This window comes from Aaosphaeria arxii (genome assembly GCF_010015735.1).
Source record: "Aaosphaeria arxii CBS 175.79 unplaced genomic scaffold BU24scaffold_3, whole genome shotgun sequence".
Classification (NCBI taxonomy): Eukaryota; Fungi; Ascomycota; class Dothideomycetes; order Pleosporales; genus Aaosphaeria; species Aaosphaeria arxii.
Window position 1 is genome coordinate 4,341,751 of NW_022983476.1, and position 13,730 is coordinate 4,355,480.

The window sequence follows — 13,730 nt, forward strand, 5'->3', positions numbered from 1 at the left end:
CTTGTTACGCGTTGAGTAAAACTGCACGGCCTCACCCGCAATTTCTCGTCGAACGGACAAGGGCCACGGTCCTTTCTTGCTTTCCCCATGTTCCCCAGAACGACGACTCGTGCTGCGTCTGCGGGTGTGGGCGTATGGACGTGGGGGGCTGGTGCATAGTCATCGCCAATGAGCGTTCGAGCAATCGTTAGCAATGAACGAATAGCGACTAAGTAATCGTACTGTGTTCGACTATTTGTTCTTAGTTCTGGCGCATTGGTTAACCGGGACGAAAGTTGGACTTGGAGAGAGTTGCAACTTTGCAAGCATTAGAAGATTTGGGTGCAAGTAGGTGCGGCGCGACCTTCTCTTCCCGCCACAAGAGGAAATCCAAGGCGGGAGCTAACCGCCCCTACCGCCTCTAACGCGTCGGTTGAGGAAAATGTGCCCTCGCGCTAGGTACGTGTTAGGTATAGCGATGAGTGAGGCTCAAGAGAGCAGGCGAATCCTTCCGACCGTTTCATCGGAGACTCGGAAACCATCGGACCAAGGGGGGGAGACATTAACCTGTCTGGTTCCTTTGGGAAATAGGCGTCTTATTGCATACAGGGCCGTGCTTCCTGCGATGAGGCCTTGGGTAGATTTGGCCGCTCGTCATGAGTAGGCCTCCGCATGGCCTTGCTTACTATCTGATTCAGACGGCTTTGCTTTGCGACCGGCGATTTGGTGACATCTGCACCGTAGAACTTGATTTGAATAGTAGCCAATACTACTCGTAGGGCAATGCAGGGTCAGATTCTAAAGGGATTCAAGAAGGGTCTGGCCACTCCGTTCATCACTCACTCTATAGTTGTGGGATAGATTTGATCAACAAGAAGCGGGCTTTGCTTCCATTCGTTCAAATGTGCTCAATTGATTCATACCATATCCATTCCGTTCCATTCGTTAATTCCTTTCGACATTGTGAAAACGCCTTCGCGGGGTTGACAGGCCAACCTTGCTTGATACGACGACAATAACAACATCTGCTTGCTCGACCATACCCTATGTAGGCATGGCCATGATCGAACTCCATCCGCTTGCCCCAGCTCCTCCTCCAGCTCCTCCAGCTCCAGGCGGCCTCCTTGAACCGGAACCCCCTGCTGATTTCCCATACGCCCTACCACCACCAGATGCCGACCTCCTGAACGTGCTTTTCTTCACACCACTGTAATTCTTACTTCCATTCCCCGAGGACCTTCTCGCCCCTTTACCACCGTCCTTCCTTGACGTCCGGGCCTTTGCTCCCCTCCCTCTGGCGTGTGGATGAGGCGAAGCACGAGACGAGAAGGATGTTGATGCCGAATTTTGTCTATTTGGCTGAGGTGCATGCCTATTGTACTCCTCCACGCGAGGATCTAACGGCGCCTGCACAAAGTGATGGCTCACCTCGACGGGCTCGTCCTCTTCATCCGAGTCAACTGGAGATTGCTCCCCCTCGGATTCACTTGTCAATAGATCGACCACGTTCTGATGATTGGGATCCAAAACTTCGTCTTCGTCGTCATCCAATTCGACAACCTCGTGCGCCCTTGAATTCGGTAGATTCGTGCCAAACACCCTCCGAGTGTTGTGGATCATAGGGAGGAACCTCTGACCATATCGCTGGGCGGCCTTGGTGCTTACACCAGGAATCATGGTGAGCTCTTGGAGGTTCTTGGGAAGGTTGAGACCCATCTCACGGAGGGCCGCTTCCGTGAATGGCTGCCGCGTGAGCTTCTGTTCGATACGAATTTTCTGCGCAATGGACCTAGCACTGTTCACAAAGTCTTCGAAAATCGTCTTTTGGAAGTCTGTGAGCTCTCCTATTCGGTCCTGAAGCGATCGTCCGGCAGTCTTCTTTTCTTTCGTAGACTTAATTACTTTCTTAATCGTGCGCAGGTTGCCAAGTTCCTCGTCCTCGTCCTCGTCCTCGACAGCGAAACCAGAGCGCTTCGTTTTATTAACACCATGGGTCTTTCCACGAATCTGACGAATGTCCTGAAAGTCCTCGTCATCTTCATCATCGTCAGCTTCATCGTAAGCGAACTGTCTGATGTTACGTTTCGCAGGCCCCCGAATAGGGGAGGAAACATTTGTTGATGGATACTCGGAGCGTGCGACTTTCTTTGGTAAAGCTCGATGCTTGCTGGGCGAGCATCTAATATTCAGCGTGAGCGGATTCTTTTCGCTATAGTTGCCGCTTCTGGAGCCAATCTGGTGTAATGAGTTAGCCGTTGCTCTGTAAAACAAGGCTGCAGTGTGCAATACCTGTAGATAATTGTTCACAAAAGTACCAGTCTTCGTCTTGGTCGAGATGCTCTTCTCCCGTAGTGCGCCGTCTTCTATCATTTTCTGAAAGAGACGTTCGGCATCTCCTCGCTCCAGATCTTTACCGTAACCGACTAGTCCTTCTTTCAATCCCAACTTATTGAGTCTTGCATTCTTCGCGCCTCGAAATCCATCGACACACTGTAACAGGGTGACATTATGCTCCTGAACCTGTTCAACCAGTCTAGCAGCATGAAGTGCATACTCTGTGAGATCTCTCTCCACAAAAGTTGCGCTAGACTGACAGTTGTCACACGTCTTGTTGCAGTCTTGAGGATCAAATGCCTCGCTGAAATAGCCAAGAACTTGAGCTCTGCGACAGTCGCTCTTGTTCTCGCAGAATTGAACAACATTCCGAAGCATTTCGTATTGTCGTTGCTTCTGCTCCCAACTTCCGTCGCTGTCGTCGATGAATTTCTTCAAAGATTTAGTGTCACCGTATTGGTAATACAAATAGCACCCGGAGCGTTTGCCATCACGACCAGCACGGCCGGTTTCTTGATAATAACCTTCAAGAGTTTTAGGCAAGCTGTGATGAACGACAAATCGGACATCAGCCTTATCGATACCCATACCGAAGGCGATGGTGGCGACAATAACGTGATATTTGTTTTGTTGCCATTTCCGCTGTACATCAGACCGCTGAGCAGGGTCAAGCCCAGCGTGATAATGGTAAGCTTTGACGCCCAATGCAGTCAATTGCTTAGCAACATTCTCACAAGTCATCCTGGCCAAGCAGTACACTATCCCAGACTTCTTCGCGTATTTGGATTTGATCAATTCCGCGATGCTGGCGACGGCGCCCCTCGCTTTGGCTATCACCTCATAGGTCAAGTTGGGCCGATTGAAGCTCTGAGAGAACTCTTTGCATCCGCGAATTCCTAGATTGGCCGTGACATCTTTGCGGACAAGCTGCGTAGCAGTAGCAGTGAGTGCCATAATGGGTAAGCCTTGGAACTGACTCAACACCTCGCCAAGCGCTTTGTAGTCAGGTCGGAAGTCATGGCCCCACTGGCTAACACAATGGGCTTCATCGATAACGACCCTAGCGAGCTTGCCTCGATCGTGTAGCTGCCTGAAAATATCGATCATCCTTTGGTTTTTACTAAGCATCTCCGGCGTTACGTAAAGAAGCTGAATGAATGTTTGTGGATCCGATTCACGCAAGCCGTTCATGATGTGAGCCTTCTCTTCCTTGGTAGACTGTCCGTTGATGAGGGCAGCTTGCATTCCGAAGCGGGTTCTGCAAGCCTCTACTTGATCTTCCATCAGACTCAAAAGTGGCGACACAACAATAGTGACGCCATTAGACTTGCCAGACCTGATGACAGCTGGTAGCTGGTAGCATAGCGACTTTCCACCGCCAGTTGGCATTAAAACGAAGCAATGTTTCCCAGCAAGTGTTGTATTGATAGCGTCCAGTTGACAAGGCCGAAACCCTCGAAGTCCAAACTGTTCAAGGAGTGCTCGTCGTACATCGTTCGACCATGGATGGCCCATGCCGGCATCATTTGGCTGTGGTTTTCTTGGTGGTGTGTCCAATTTTCGTTGTCGTACCGGATTTCCTGAGGTTTCTTGAAGCGTATCTCTATGTCCGGTATATACTTTGGGATATACTTTGTCGCCCTTCCAATCAAATTCATAGTCTTCCGCGTTAGCCAAGTCCTCGAGGAACTCGTCGTCATCATCATTACAGAAATCTTCTTCATCGTCGATAGGATGTTTAGGGCTTCCCATATTCCGAGCGAAGAGATTTTCATTCACCTCAAAGTCGTCGGGAAAGTCGCTGGCCAAATCATAAGCCTCATCTTCGCTCATCTCTAGAATCGCAGCCTGTCCGCGGAGTGGAGTTTCGATAATCTTATTGATACTATCCTGTTCCTCAAAACGCAGCCTCCTCTTAGTAGTGTCGAGTCTACGATCGCTAGGAGAGCCGATCATCGAAGTTGGCTCAATGTATCGACGAGGACTTTCGCTGACTTTTATGCGTTCGGAACGATCCCATTGATTTTGCTTGGGAGCACGACTTGGTTTTGCGTACTGAGTCTGTGGAACTCTATTATCATCTTGGTACGCATCGTCATCTGGTTCCCTTTTAACGGGAGTGCCTTGCGTTGACTCAATGATGATATGTTCGACATCGTTCGAGCTCCCACTTGGGGGATTCAAGTATGCCTTCATTCCAGCTGGTTCCAGAAGGGCATAGATTTGGGCTTGCACATGCAATAAAGCTGTGTAGGTTTCGTTCGACTGTCTACCAACAACAAAATCGAACTCTTCGTTGAGCCTGTCTATCAGCTTCTCCCTTAGTTCAGCTCGTTTCGCACTCAAATCTGCGTGTGTATTGCTGAGCGTGGCCAACTGCTCCAAAGCTTCCTTTTTCGCGCGGGATTTATTCAACTTCGCAAAGTCATCGGGATCTGGATGACCAAATTCCTCAACCTGCTTGTGGAAAGAAGTGCGCACTCTATCCCACTGCGAAGATGCGCTTTTCGACAGTTGGGCAAGCCGACAGCTCTCGGCTTCGAGGAAGTATTCGACGACCTCGCTAATACGTTTCTTCTCCTCTTTATTCAACCCGGAAGATGAAGGACTACATGGTGATTGAATATTGGATTTTGGTGTAAGGCCTAACTTTCTGGGCGATGTACGCGCTGAAGGACCCGTTTGCGGCTGTATGGATGGTGTATCGCGTCCCATTCGAGGCTTCCGGGGGCTCACGGTTTCCAATCTCTTCGACGGAGAACGATACGGCAAAGCAGCAGAGTGGGCTGAAGGTTGAGGAGATTCTGCTACCCTATCCTTTCTCGGGGAAGACTGGGGTTTTCTGATTGGAGATACAGGGCCGCTTTCCAGCCCGTCAAACCCCTCAAACCCCTCAAATTCGCAGCCATCGTCTTCCAAGTCCTCCTCTTCTGAGTCAAGGATTTCGTCGGGTAATTTCCGTCGTGGTGCTGGCGTTGAAGCTTGCTTATTCTTCGTAGTACTCATCAAAGCAGGCGGCCTGCAGGGTTCTATACTGTTGTCCTTTTGCTTTCCAATCTTGCGTGGTGGGGCGATGACATCGGAGCCAACACGACTAAGAGGTTTCCGCTTCCGTGCAGAATTCGATTCTTGATTATTCACACCTAACCTGTACGCCTCATCACTGTTGTCCATAACAACAGGGTCCATGTAACTGTCGTCAAAGGTCTCATCCTGCAGTGGTGTATCATTTATAGCCTCGCGACGTGGAACTACGGTTGAGTATGGTGGTGGCGGGTCATCGGGAGGTGGTGGCATGAGTTCCTCAATATCCGGAAACTCTGTCGAATCAAATTCGTCCGGGCTGGGGGCTCGCACAGCCTGTGGAGGGCCCGAGAGCTTTGCAGTCTGAAGATCCTGTTCGAATTCATCGCTTTTCCGTTTCCTCCCTCTTCCTCTGTGTGCTGGACTTGACAAAGGCGAAGATCCAGTTAATCCTGTGAGGTCAATCGCATCGATGTCTATGGAGCTTTCTCTGCCGAACCCGTTGTGGGGGCTTGAAGACGTGAAGGTATGTAGCTGCCTCCTGGAAGTGCTATGATTGGAATCTACCATTCGCCGGAGCGGTTTGCTTGTCGATGCTGTCGGAGTATTTTGTGATACAGGTGCTGCCACTACCAATCTTGGTCGCCCGGCTCCGGGAGTCATTCGCAACCTCGCCATGTCGACTGTCGGGGTTCCATCAGAGGGATGTGTATGTGTGACGGCGGTCGAAGCGTCTGAGCCGGAGGGTTGTTGCGGAGGTTGGACAGTATGAACGAGGGTTTGTTCAGACTCATGTCTACTTGGAAGACTTGAATCTAGAGCTGGAGCATTCTGGCTCGCCGGGAACGAGTCTGTTGCGGTGGGATCGTAGCCAGCAAGCGGAGAGGCGGGGGGGACGAATGGCTTCTCCTTCAATAGCCACTTCAAATGCTCGCTGAGGTTGTTACGTGGCATGGATTTATCGCATCATCGAGCGTGCCATATGCATATCTGGAAAACGCGTGTATATGCGGTCGTTTCGGTGGTGTATGGACGCTGCAAAAGTGGCAATGTTCTTGTCTGTTGTGATCTGGAATCCCGGGCAAGAACGCGCCTGCCTCGCTTACACGCCGAAAACGCTATTCGCGCTAACACGTGACCTCAGGCCGTCCACTTGAGACAGTAAAATCTTATGGACTCTGTGATAGAATCTGTGCAATTCGAAATCAACCTCTTTTCTCTAGGCGCAATTATGTTCAGAGAGATCGGATCCTTACCAAGGTTGGCAGCTGCAATTGCAGAAATCCAGGCGGAAACCCCACCGGAGAATGCGCTGCCCTCCGAAGACGTTGTGACTCGAGCCCGGGAAACCCTTATACCAACACTACCTACAGAAGGCTTAGGGTTAGAAGCAACGATAAGGCATTTGCGACAAGAGATAGTGCCAGGTTTCAATGGATCCAGTCGGTCGTCAAACTATTATGGATTCGTCACTGGAGGCAGCACCCCCGCGGCGACCCTGGCGGACAACTTGGTCACCGCCTATGACCAGAACACTCAAGTGCATCTTCCAAACGAAACAGTTGCCACGGATCTAGAGGACAGGGCTCTCACATTGCTTTGCGAACTGCTGCAGCTCGACCCCTCGCAATGGCCGCATCGAACCTTCACCACGGGCGCAACATCAAGTAATGTACTTGGATTAGCCTGTGGCCGAGAATATATATTTGAAGAAGTAGCTGCGGTTAGGAGCGATGCCACCATCAGCATTGGTGAAATCGGTATTTTTGAAGCTATGCACCGCTCAGGCATCAATAAGATTCAGATCTTGACCACAGTCCCTCACTCTTCTCTTAGCAAGGCGGCGAGTATTCTTGGACTAGGCCGAGCTGCTGTTCGTAACATCGGCTTGGAATCTCATCCCCACAAGTTCGACATGCCTCTCCTGAGCAAGCTCTTGGAAGACCCCAGCACAGCATCTATTGTTGCGATCTCAGCGAGCGAAGTCAATACTGGCCTGTTTGCGACGTCGGGTCTAGAGGAAATGCAGGAAATCAGAAAGCTGTGCGACGTATACGGCGCATGGATTCACGTCGATGGAGCATTTGGTTTAATGGGCCGCTTGTTAAGTTCCCCCGACTACGGCCGTATCATTAGAGGCTGCGAAGGATTGGAATTGGCAGATTCCATCACTGGAGACGGCCATAAACTGCTCAACGTCCCGTATGATTGTGGCTTCTTTCTTTCTCGTCATCGTGAAATAGCTTCACGCGTATTTCAGAACCCAAATGCTGCGTACCTCAGTGCCGGGGCCGACGAGGGCATCATGTCACCGCTGAACATTGGCTTAGAGAATTCACGTCGGCTTCGAGCTCTTCCTGTATACGCTTCCCTAGCAGCATATGGAAGGGATGGGTATCGCGAAATGCTAGAGCGCCAGATCATACTTTCCCGCGGTATTGCGGAGTATATTCTCGACAGCGAGCATTTTGAGCTACTACCACAATTTGAAAGTGAGAGGACACAGATTCTGCAAAATATCTACATCATTGTTCTTTTCAGAGCAAAGGATGACGGCTTGAATGATGAGCTCGTGAATCGGATCAAAGGCACCAAGAAGGTGTATGTATCAGGCACAGCTTGGGCAGGCAAGCCAGCCTGTCGCTTTGCCGTCTCAAACTGGATGGCGGACGTGAACAAGGATTTGCCAATCATTAAAGGAGTATTCGAAGATGTGATATCTGAGTGGCAATTGAAGTGAACAGCTAAAATTCCCCTCATGAGCATTTTAGATTAATGCCCAATAGACCGATTCACGTAACATGTGAAACTTCTTAAAACTCTTCCATCTTGTACACTTCATATGCAGGCTCCTCATATGGATGAGCCCTGTGACTGTCAGTCTTGTATGCATATTTGCGTACGGGTGCATCATCTTACTCCTTCAAGGCTTTAATAGCCTGGACCGCGATGTCTCTATTCAGACAAATGGCTTCTACTCTGCACTCTTCGACTTCTTCTAACTTGCCAACTTCTCCGATCTAATTCTTGAGTCACATTCGGCCCTTTTGTAGTGAGGTATACCTACGTGCGGGTTTGCAGCATCTCCAGGGCGAAATTGACCAACACCCTTCGAGGTGAAGGCGCATTCGGTGTAGCCTGCTGGGCCTGGGAAGCGACCAGCCCCGGCGTTGAAAATTGCAGTCTTGCAGGCTGAAAGTGCAGAGGGAGGAACGAAGAAGACAATCTTGAATTTTTGAATGGCCGCCATGTTTAGGAGATGGAGCTAGCTAACTCGTGATGAATATGCCGTTCAAACGTGGAGAAAGGTGGAGAGAATGTCGACTGGAGGGTCAACCATGCGGGGAAGTAACCGAGTTGCTATCGGCGATGATTCGCTCCTGCTTCAATGCTATCATAGGCATTGGGTAGATTTCGTTATGTTGCACAAGGACTTCGTTCTGCGAGCAGATATGATTATGACAATATCATACCTTTATGTAGCATTGTTATTGACACTTCGTTGACTTGCTTTAGGAATGTGCTACACTTGTTGGTACTACTCCGTACACAAAGTAGAGCGAATGCTCGATTAATTATACTTGATTTCTTTTTCCTACCGCGGTACTCTTATTTTGGGCTATTGTTTCCCCTTGCTTTCCATATATATTCCTTGCGAGAAATCAAACCTTTTAGTCTTCAGTGGGCAATGATCGGGTCGTTCATATAAATTTAAGGCGCGATAGCCAATTGAGCTGTCCTTTCCTGGATCTCCCCTTTCTCGGCAGATTTGACGGGGTGTCATATCTAGTATACTCATATGTTGTCCATAGATTTACTTCCATAGGCTTATCTGGTTTATTGGTGTTGTCCGAGACGATCATTGGACTCGGCAAGTTTACAACTCAATGTCGGACGAGCATAGCACTACTTTGCCCAATACGGATGCATCGGCAAACTCCTCGGCCTAGCAAACAAAGCTTCGCCGAACTCGTTCATATTCTTCGTGTACTTCCCCTAGCTCTCTTCGAATCGACTGCGCGTGCTTCATCATGCAGGATCGAAGTAGATCATCTCCCCCAACATCTGGATCCGATTCAAGGTCCAGGCTATCCCGTAAATACACGATCCGAAGTCAGTTCGGTAGCTCCCGACAGCGGGGAAGTCGCAAGAGTCGACCTTGTGACATTTGCAAGAAACGGAAAACAGCATGCGTTATTCCTGTAGAGCCACCATGTAAGCTTGATCTAGTTCTCTCTGAGATACACCCTTCATACTTTGCAAGGGGCATGACTGATGGGACTAGGTCTCTTTTGCAGGAGTCGCGGATTGATCTGTGAATCGAATGGAACCCAATTCAGTTCATCTGAGACCAATTACACCGAAAGCGCAGCGGTTGATCATCCATTTGATGTTCCAACTGAAACCCACATACCGGATGAGCTGCAGCACCCCCCTGCTCACTTCAATCCTGGGGTAGTTGTGTCTCCTCATGCTGGAACCGAGCCAAACCCTTCTCCACATTCTGATGCTGTGTCCTTGGCAATAGAGGCACCGCTACAGACCCCTTCACACCAAATCCTGCCTTCAAGCACAGTGATCGAGCCTCGTTCAAATTCCCTTACTGGTATTACTTCCCTGGAAGATGTGGGCTACAGAACATCACATTGCATGGGCCCAGCTGCGGAGCAGGATTCTCATCTATTAGACGCTTTCAGGTCGATGATCTATAGCGACAGAGATGAGGTGGATGCAAACATTCTCACAGTCTCTGGAGGCACCTCTCATCCAGATGAACCCCCTGTACATTTTCTACTTCTAGAGAATGAGTTCCCTGAGCATACAAACCGGGCCATGCAGTCGGCCTCAGATGACATCGAAATGATAGTTCATCCTTACGGGCCGAAACTTGTAAGACTTTATTTCAGATTGGTACATCCAGCATACCCGATCTTGTCTAAAACTCGCTTTCTTCGTCAATACTCTGAGCGCAAAGAAGGGTTGCCGGCTTCGCTGCGTGGAGCTGTCTATGCCTTGGGAAGCATCTTTTGGGACAAGGACGCATCCTTGCCTTTGCCATGCCCCTTCACTCAGCATGATCTGATGGATCGTGCTCATACATCACTACGCCGAGAACTCGAGGCACCTAACATATCCAAGCTCCAGTCTTGTCTTCTACTGCTTCACCCACGACCTCCAGATATAGACAGTGTAGAGACGCCGCACACATGGATATGGGCAGCACAAGCAACAGCATGTGCTCAGATGGTAGGACTTCACCGAGACCCGAAGAAATGGGAGATTGCCCCATGGGAAAAACACTTGCGCAAGAAGCTATGGTGGGCAACTTATATGACCGACTGCTGGTCCTCTGTCTGCCATGGAAATCCACCCCACATCCATCCAAGCTCATTTGATACTGAGATGCTCCATATTGATGACTTACGTTTTGATGAAGATGTTCCTCAAGATTTGGCTCATTTGGTTGACCCAAAAAGCACCACTTTTAGAATCAACGACGCTGTCAGGTTCCTTGAAACTGTAAAGGTTAGTATATACTTGCGCAAAATACTTGACTGTTCCTTGTAAGTGTACTACTGAATGAAAGCTACGTGTGTACATAAATCTGACGCACTGAATAGTCAGATCAATGCTACACACCGAACGACCGACGAAGTCCAAAAGACTCGAGATCAACTTGTCGCATTGCGGCAGGGTAGCGAAGAGTGGAGAGCTCTAATACCCCACTGTCTCGGCGTGGAACAGAGTGGGACTCTGGGGATCCATTGGAATGGTAATCCACTTGAACCAAAAATCTAAAGGCTGCCGCTGATAATCATAGCCCCACTTCATCTGTCATTCTATGCGGCGCAAGTGCTACTGTTTCGGGGCCTCATGTATCCAGCGACACGACAGGCAAAGAATAACCCTGCGTCAAGTTTGCGATCTTGGTTTACTTGCGCGCTCACCGAATTTCAATCATTCACAAATTTTATGGGAGGTCTTACAGAATGGGATTTAGAGTCATTTTGGGTTCGCCGTAAGTCGTTTCCTCGCAGATTGCCGCCTTGATCAACACCTGAGACAATAGATATTGACATAGATGTAGATGCTAGGAGTCAACTCATCCTATGCGGAAATTTTCTCATCTACCTATTCCTATTGGCATCGGAGCCAGATCACGTCCAAGCAGCTTTCCGACTTCTAGAGCAATTCCATCACACGCTCCAGAGGCTCGGCACCACGGGAAACATCGATGGCAGATTACTCTTCCGGCCAGTTATGCTGCGAATTGATTCCTTTTTCGCTCAAGCTCCCGATTTGCTTAAGCGAGGCGGAACAGGGACAATCAATTCGCCTCCAACGACAAGATGATCGATTATCAAAGAGCATTATCGCATTCTATAAGCCATTACATTGCTACAATCTGAACTACTGAGAAATTCGATTGTAAACTATATGCTACACAGCCGACGAGCCGAGGACTCAGCTCTGAACAGCGATAATCGGCGTACTCTTCGCCGACGGTTCACCGAAACAGATCGGTATACCAGAAGCTCGCGAGTGGCACGTGCATTCACCAATCACAATGGTCCCAGGACCGCAAAACATGTTTTGGGTGGCATTGGAGTACTAGTTATCGATTGTATGTTTCTTGTCCATTGGTATGCATAGAGTGAGTGTTGGCTACAAGACATCGAAGAAGATCAGGCATAATTGCTCCGCTTTACTTCTCTTTGAACCTCTAATAGCCGACGACCTCTTTTCCTTCAATTCCCTACCAAGATGGTTGCTGAAGACTATGAGAAAATCCTCAAGGGAAAATATACCGCGAAGAAGCATGTTCAGAACGTCGTGAATTTGATCCGGGACAGTGAACCAGATGTCCGAGGCCTCATCTACATTGAAGGAAGCAAAACCAGATTCTTGGAAGAAAGTGATCTAGAAGAGACATTCAGGTATTATTCTTCCTCAACATGAAGGGATACTTCCTTTCAGAAGCAACGATAACTAATGCGGTGTTACGAATAGACAACGCCGCAATTTCTACTACCTTACCGGATGTAACCTAAAGAACTGCTCTTTCATTTTCGACATACAATCATGCCAATCAACGCTGCTGATTCCCGCTGCAGACCCAGAAGAGATTATCTGGTCTGGAGTACCTCTAAGCATCCAAGAAGCTCTGGACCGCTATGATGTTGATCACGTCCTCTACACATCCGAAACCGAGACATTGTTAGAGCATCTCATTGCAAAATACCCGGAGTCGACTCTGTATACCTTGCCATCTCCAGCATTTAAACTCGGGAGCAAGGATTCATTCCGCCAAGATGATTCTCTACTCCTGAAGAATGCCATCGAAGCTGCACGTGTTATCAAAGACGAGTATGAAGTCGCCATGATCCGAAAGGCCAACTACATATCCAGCATGGCGCACCTGGAAGTTATGAAGAGAGTCAGAACCTTATCATCAGAGTTAGAGATCGAGGCAGGGTTTGTAGCGAATTGCACAGTGAAAGGGTCAAGGACGCCGGCATATCCTTCCGTCGTTGGAAGTGGACGAGCAGGAGCGATCTTGCATTACGAAGACAATAATGCAAGTCTTGAAGGAAAACTTAATGTTCTACATGATGCCGGAACCGAATGGGAGTGTTATGCATCCGATATTGTGAGTATTGTATGGCCACCTAATATTGATGTATCTATGTTGCTCATTTTTTACACAGACAAGGACATTCCCCATATCCGGCAAGTTTTCTCCCGAATCTAAAGCGATCTACGAACTCGTTCTCAAGATGCAGAAAGACTGCATGGCCATGATAAAGCCAGGCGCCAATTGGGACGATATTCACATCCAAGCACACAAAATTGCCATTGACGGCCTGCTGGAGTTCGGAATCATGAAAGGAGACAGGGAAGAGATATTCGCTTCTCAGACAAGTCTTGCGTTCTTCCCTCATGGCTTAGGACATTACCTCGGGTTAGATGTTCATGACGTTGGTGGCAAGTCGAACGATCGGGACGAGAATGGTATGATGCGGTATCTGCGAAAACGGGGCCCGCTTCCTACAGGCTCCGTGGTCACTGTTGAACCTGGAGTAAGCTAGTCATATGATTCCGTGGAAGGCTTTTGAAACTAATAATGTAGATTTATTTCTGTAAAGAGATCATCTTACCGCACCTCGAGTCCGAAAAACATCAACGGTTTATCGATGAAGATGTGTTGAACAGGTACTGGGAGGTTGGTGGCGTGCGGTAAGTCGCATTTAGTGAATGATCAGGGTTGCAGCGCGCTGACGGGTACAGCATCGAGGACAACGTACTAGTGACGGACGACGGTTATGAGAATCTGACCATGGTTATGAAGGAAGTGAGTGAAATTGAGGCTCTCGTCCGTTAAAATATATCAA

General features: G+C 48.9%; 5 protein-coding genes across 5 annotated transcripts; 3 read left to right on the forward strand and 2 right to left on the reverse strand.

Moving 5' to 3' along the window:
* Positions 1 to 841: 841 nt before the first annotated feature.
* BU24DRAFT_491369 (uncharacterized protein) lies at positions 842 to 6,386 on the reverse strand. The gene is made up of 2 exons (XM_033533789.1): positions 2,269 to 6,386; positions 842 to 2,214 (listed from the first exon to the last, which is right to left on the reverse strand). The coding sequence occupies exons 1-2, from the start codon at positions 6,289 to 6,291 to the stop codon at positions 1,024 to 1,026; spliced, it is 5,214 nt and encodes a 1,737-aa protein (XP_033386741.1). The 5' UTR covers positions 6,292 to 6,386; the 3' UTR covers positions 842 to 1,023.
* Positions 6,387 to 6,530: 144 nt separating this feature from the next.
* On the forward strand, positions 6,531 to 8,345 carry BU24DRAFT_421392 (pyridoxal-dependent decarboxylase). Its single transcript, XM_033527717.1, has 2 exons — positions 6,531 to 8,205; positions 8,257 to 8,345. Exon 1 carries the CDS (start codon positions 6,569 to 6,571, stop codon positions 8,075 to 8,077), a length of 1,509 nt encoding a protein of 502 aa, XP_033386742.1. The 5' UTR covers positions 6,531 to 6,568; the 3' UTR covers positions 8,078 to 8,205; positions 8,257 to 8,345.
* BU24DRAFT_421393 (uncharacterized protein) lies at positions 7,815 to 8,642 on the reverse strand. Its single transcript, XM_033527718.1, has 3 exons — positions 8,405 to 8,642; positions 8,257 to 8,357; positions 7,815 to 8,205 (listed from the first exon to the last, which is right to left on the reverse strand). Exons 1-3 carry the CDS (start codon positions 8,585 to 8,587, stop codon positions 8,151 to 8,153), a joined length of 339 nt encoding a protein of 112 aa, XP_033386743.1. The 5' UTR covers positions 8,588 to 8,642; the 3' UTR covers positions 7,815 to 8,150.
* Positions 8,643 to 9,363: 721 nt separating this feature from the next.
* Positions 9,364 to 11,897, forward strand: BU24DRAFT_170361 (uncharacterized protein). Its single transcript, XM_033521494.1, has 5 exons — positions 9,364 to 9,552; positions 9,623 to 10,901; positions 10,959 to 11,110; positions 11,159 to 11,356; positions 11,426 to 11,897. Exons 1-5 carry the CDS (start codon positions 9,369 to 9,371, stop codon positions 11,689 to 11,691), a joined length of 2,079 nt encoding a protein of 692 aa, XP_033386744.1. The 5' UTR covers positions 9,364 to 9,368; the 3' UTR covers positions 11,692 to 11,897.
* Positions 11,898 to 12,102: 205 nt separating this feature from the next.
* Positions 12,103 to 13,720, forward strand: BU24DRAFT_408318 (uncharacterized protein; the record flags this gene model as incomplete). Its single annotated transcript, XM_033525854.1, has 5 exons — positions 12,103 to 12,275; positions 12,349 to 12,988; positions 13,047 to 13,418; positions 13,469 to 13,575; positions 13,627 to 13,720. The coding sequence occupies 5 exons, from the start codon at positions 12,103 to 12,105 to the stop codon at positions 13,718 to 13,720; spliced, it is 1,386 nt and encodes a 461-aa protein (XP_033386745.1).
* Positions 13,721 to 13,730: the final 10 nt, after the last annotated feature.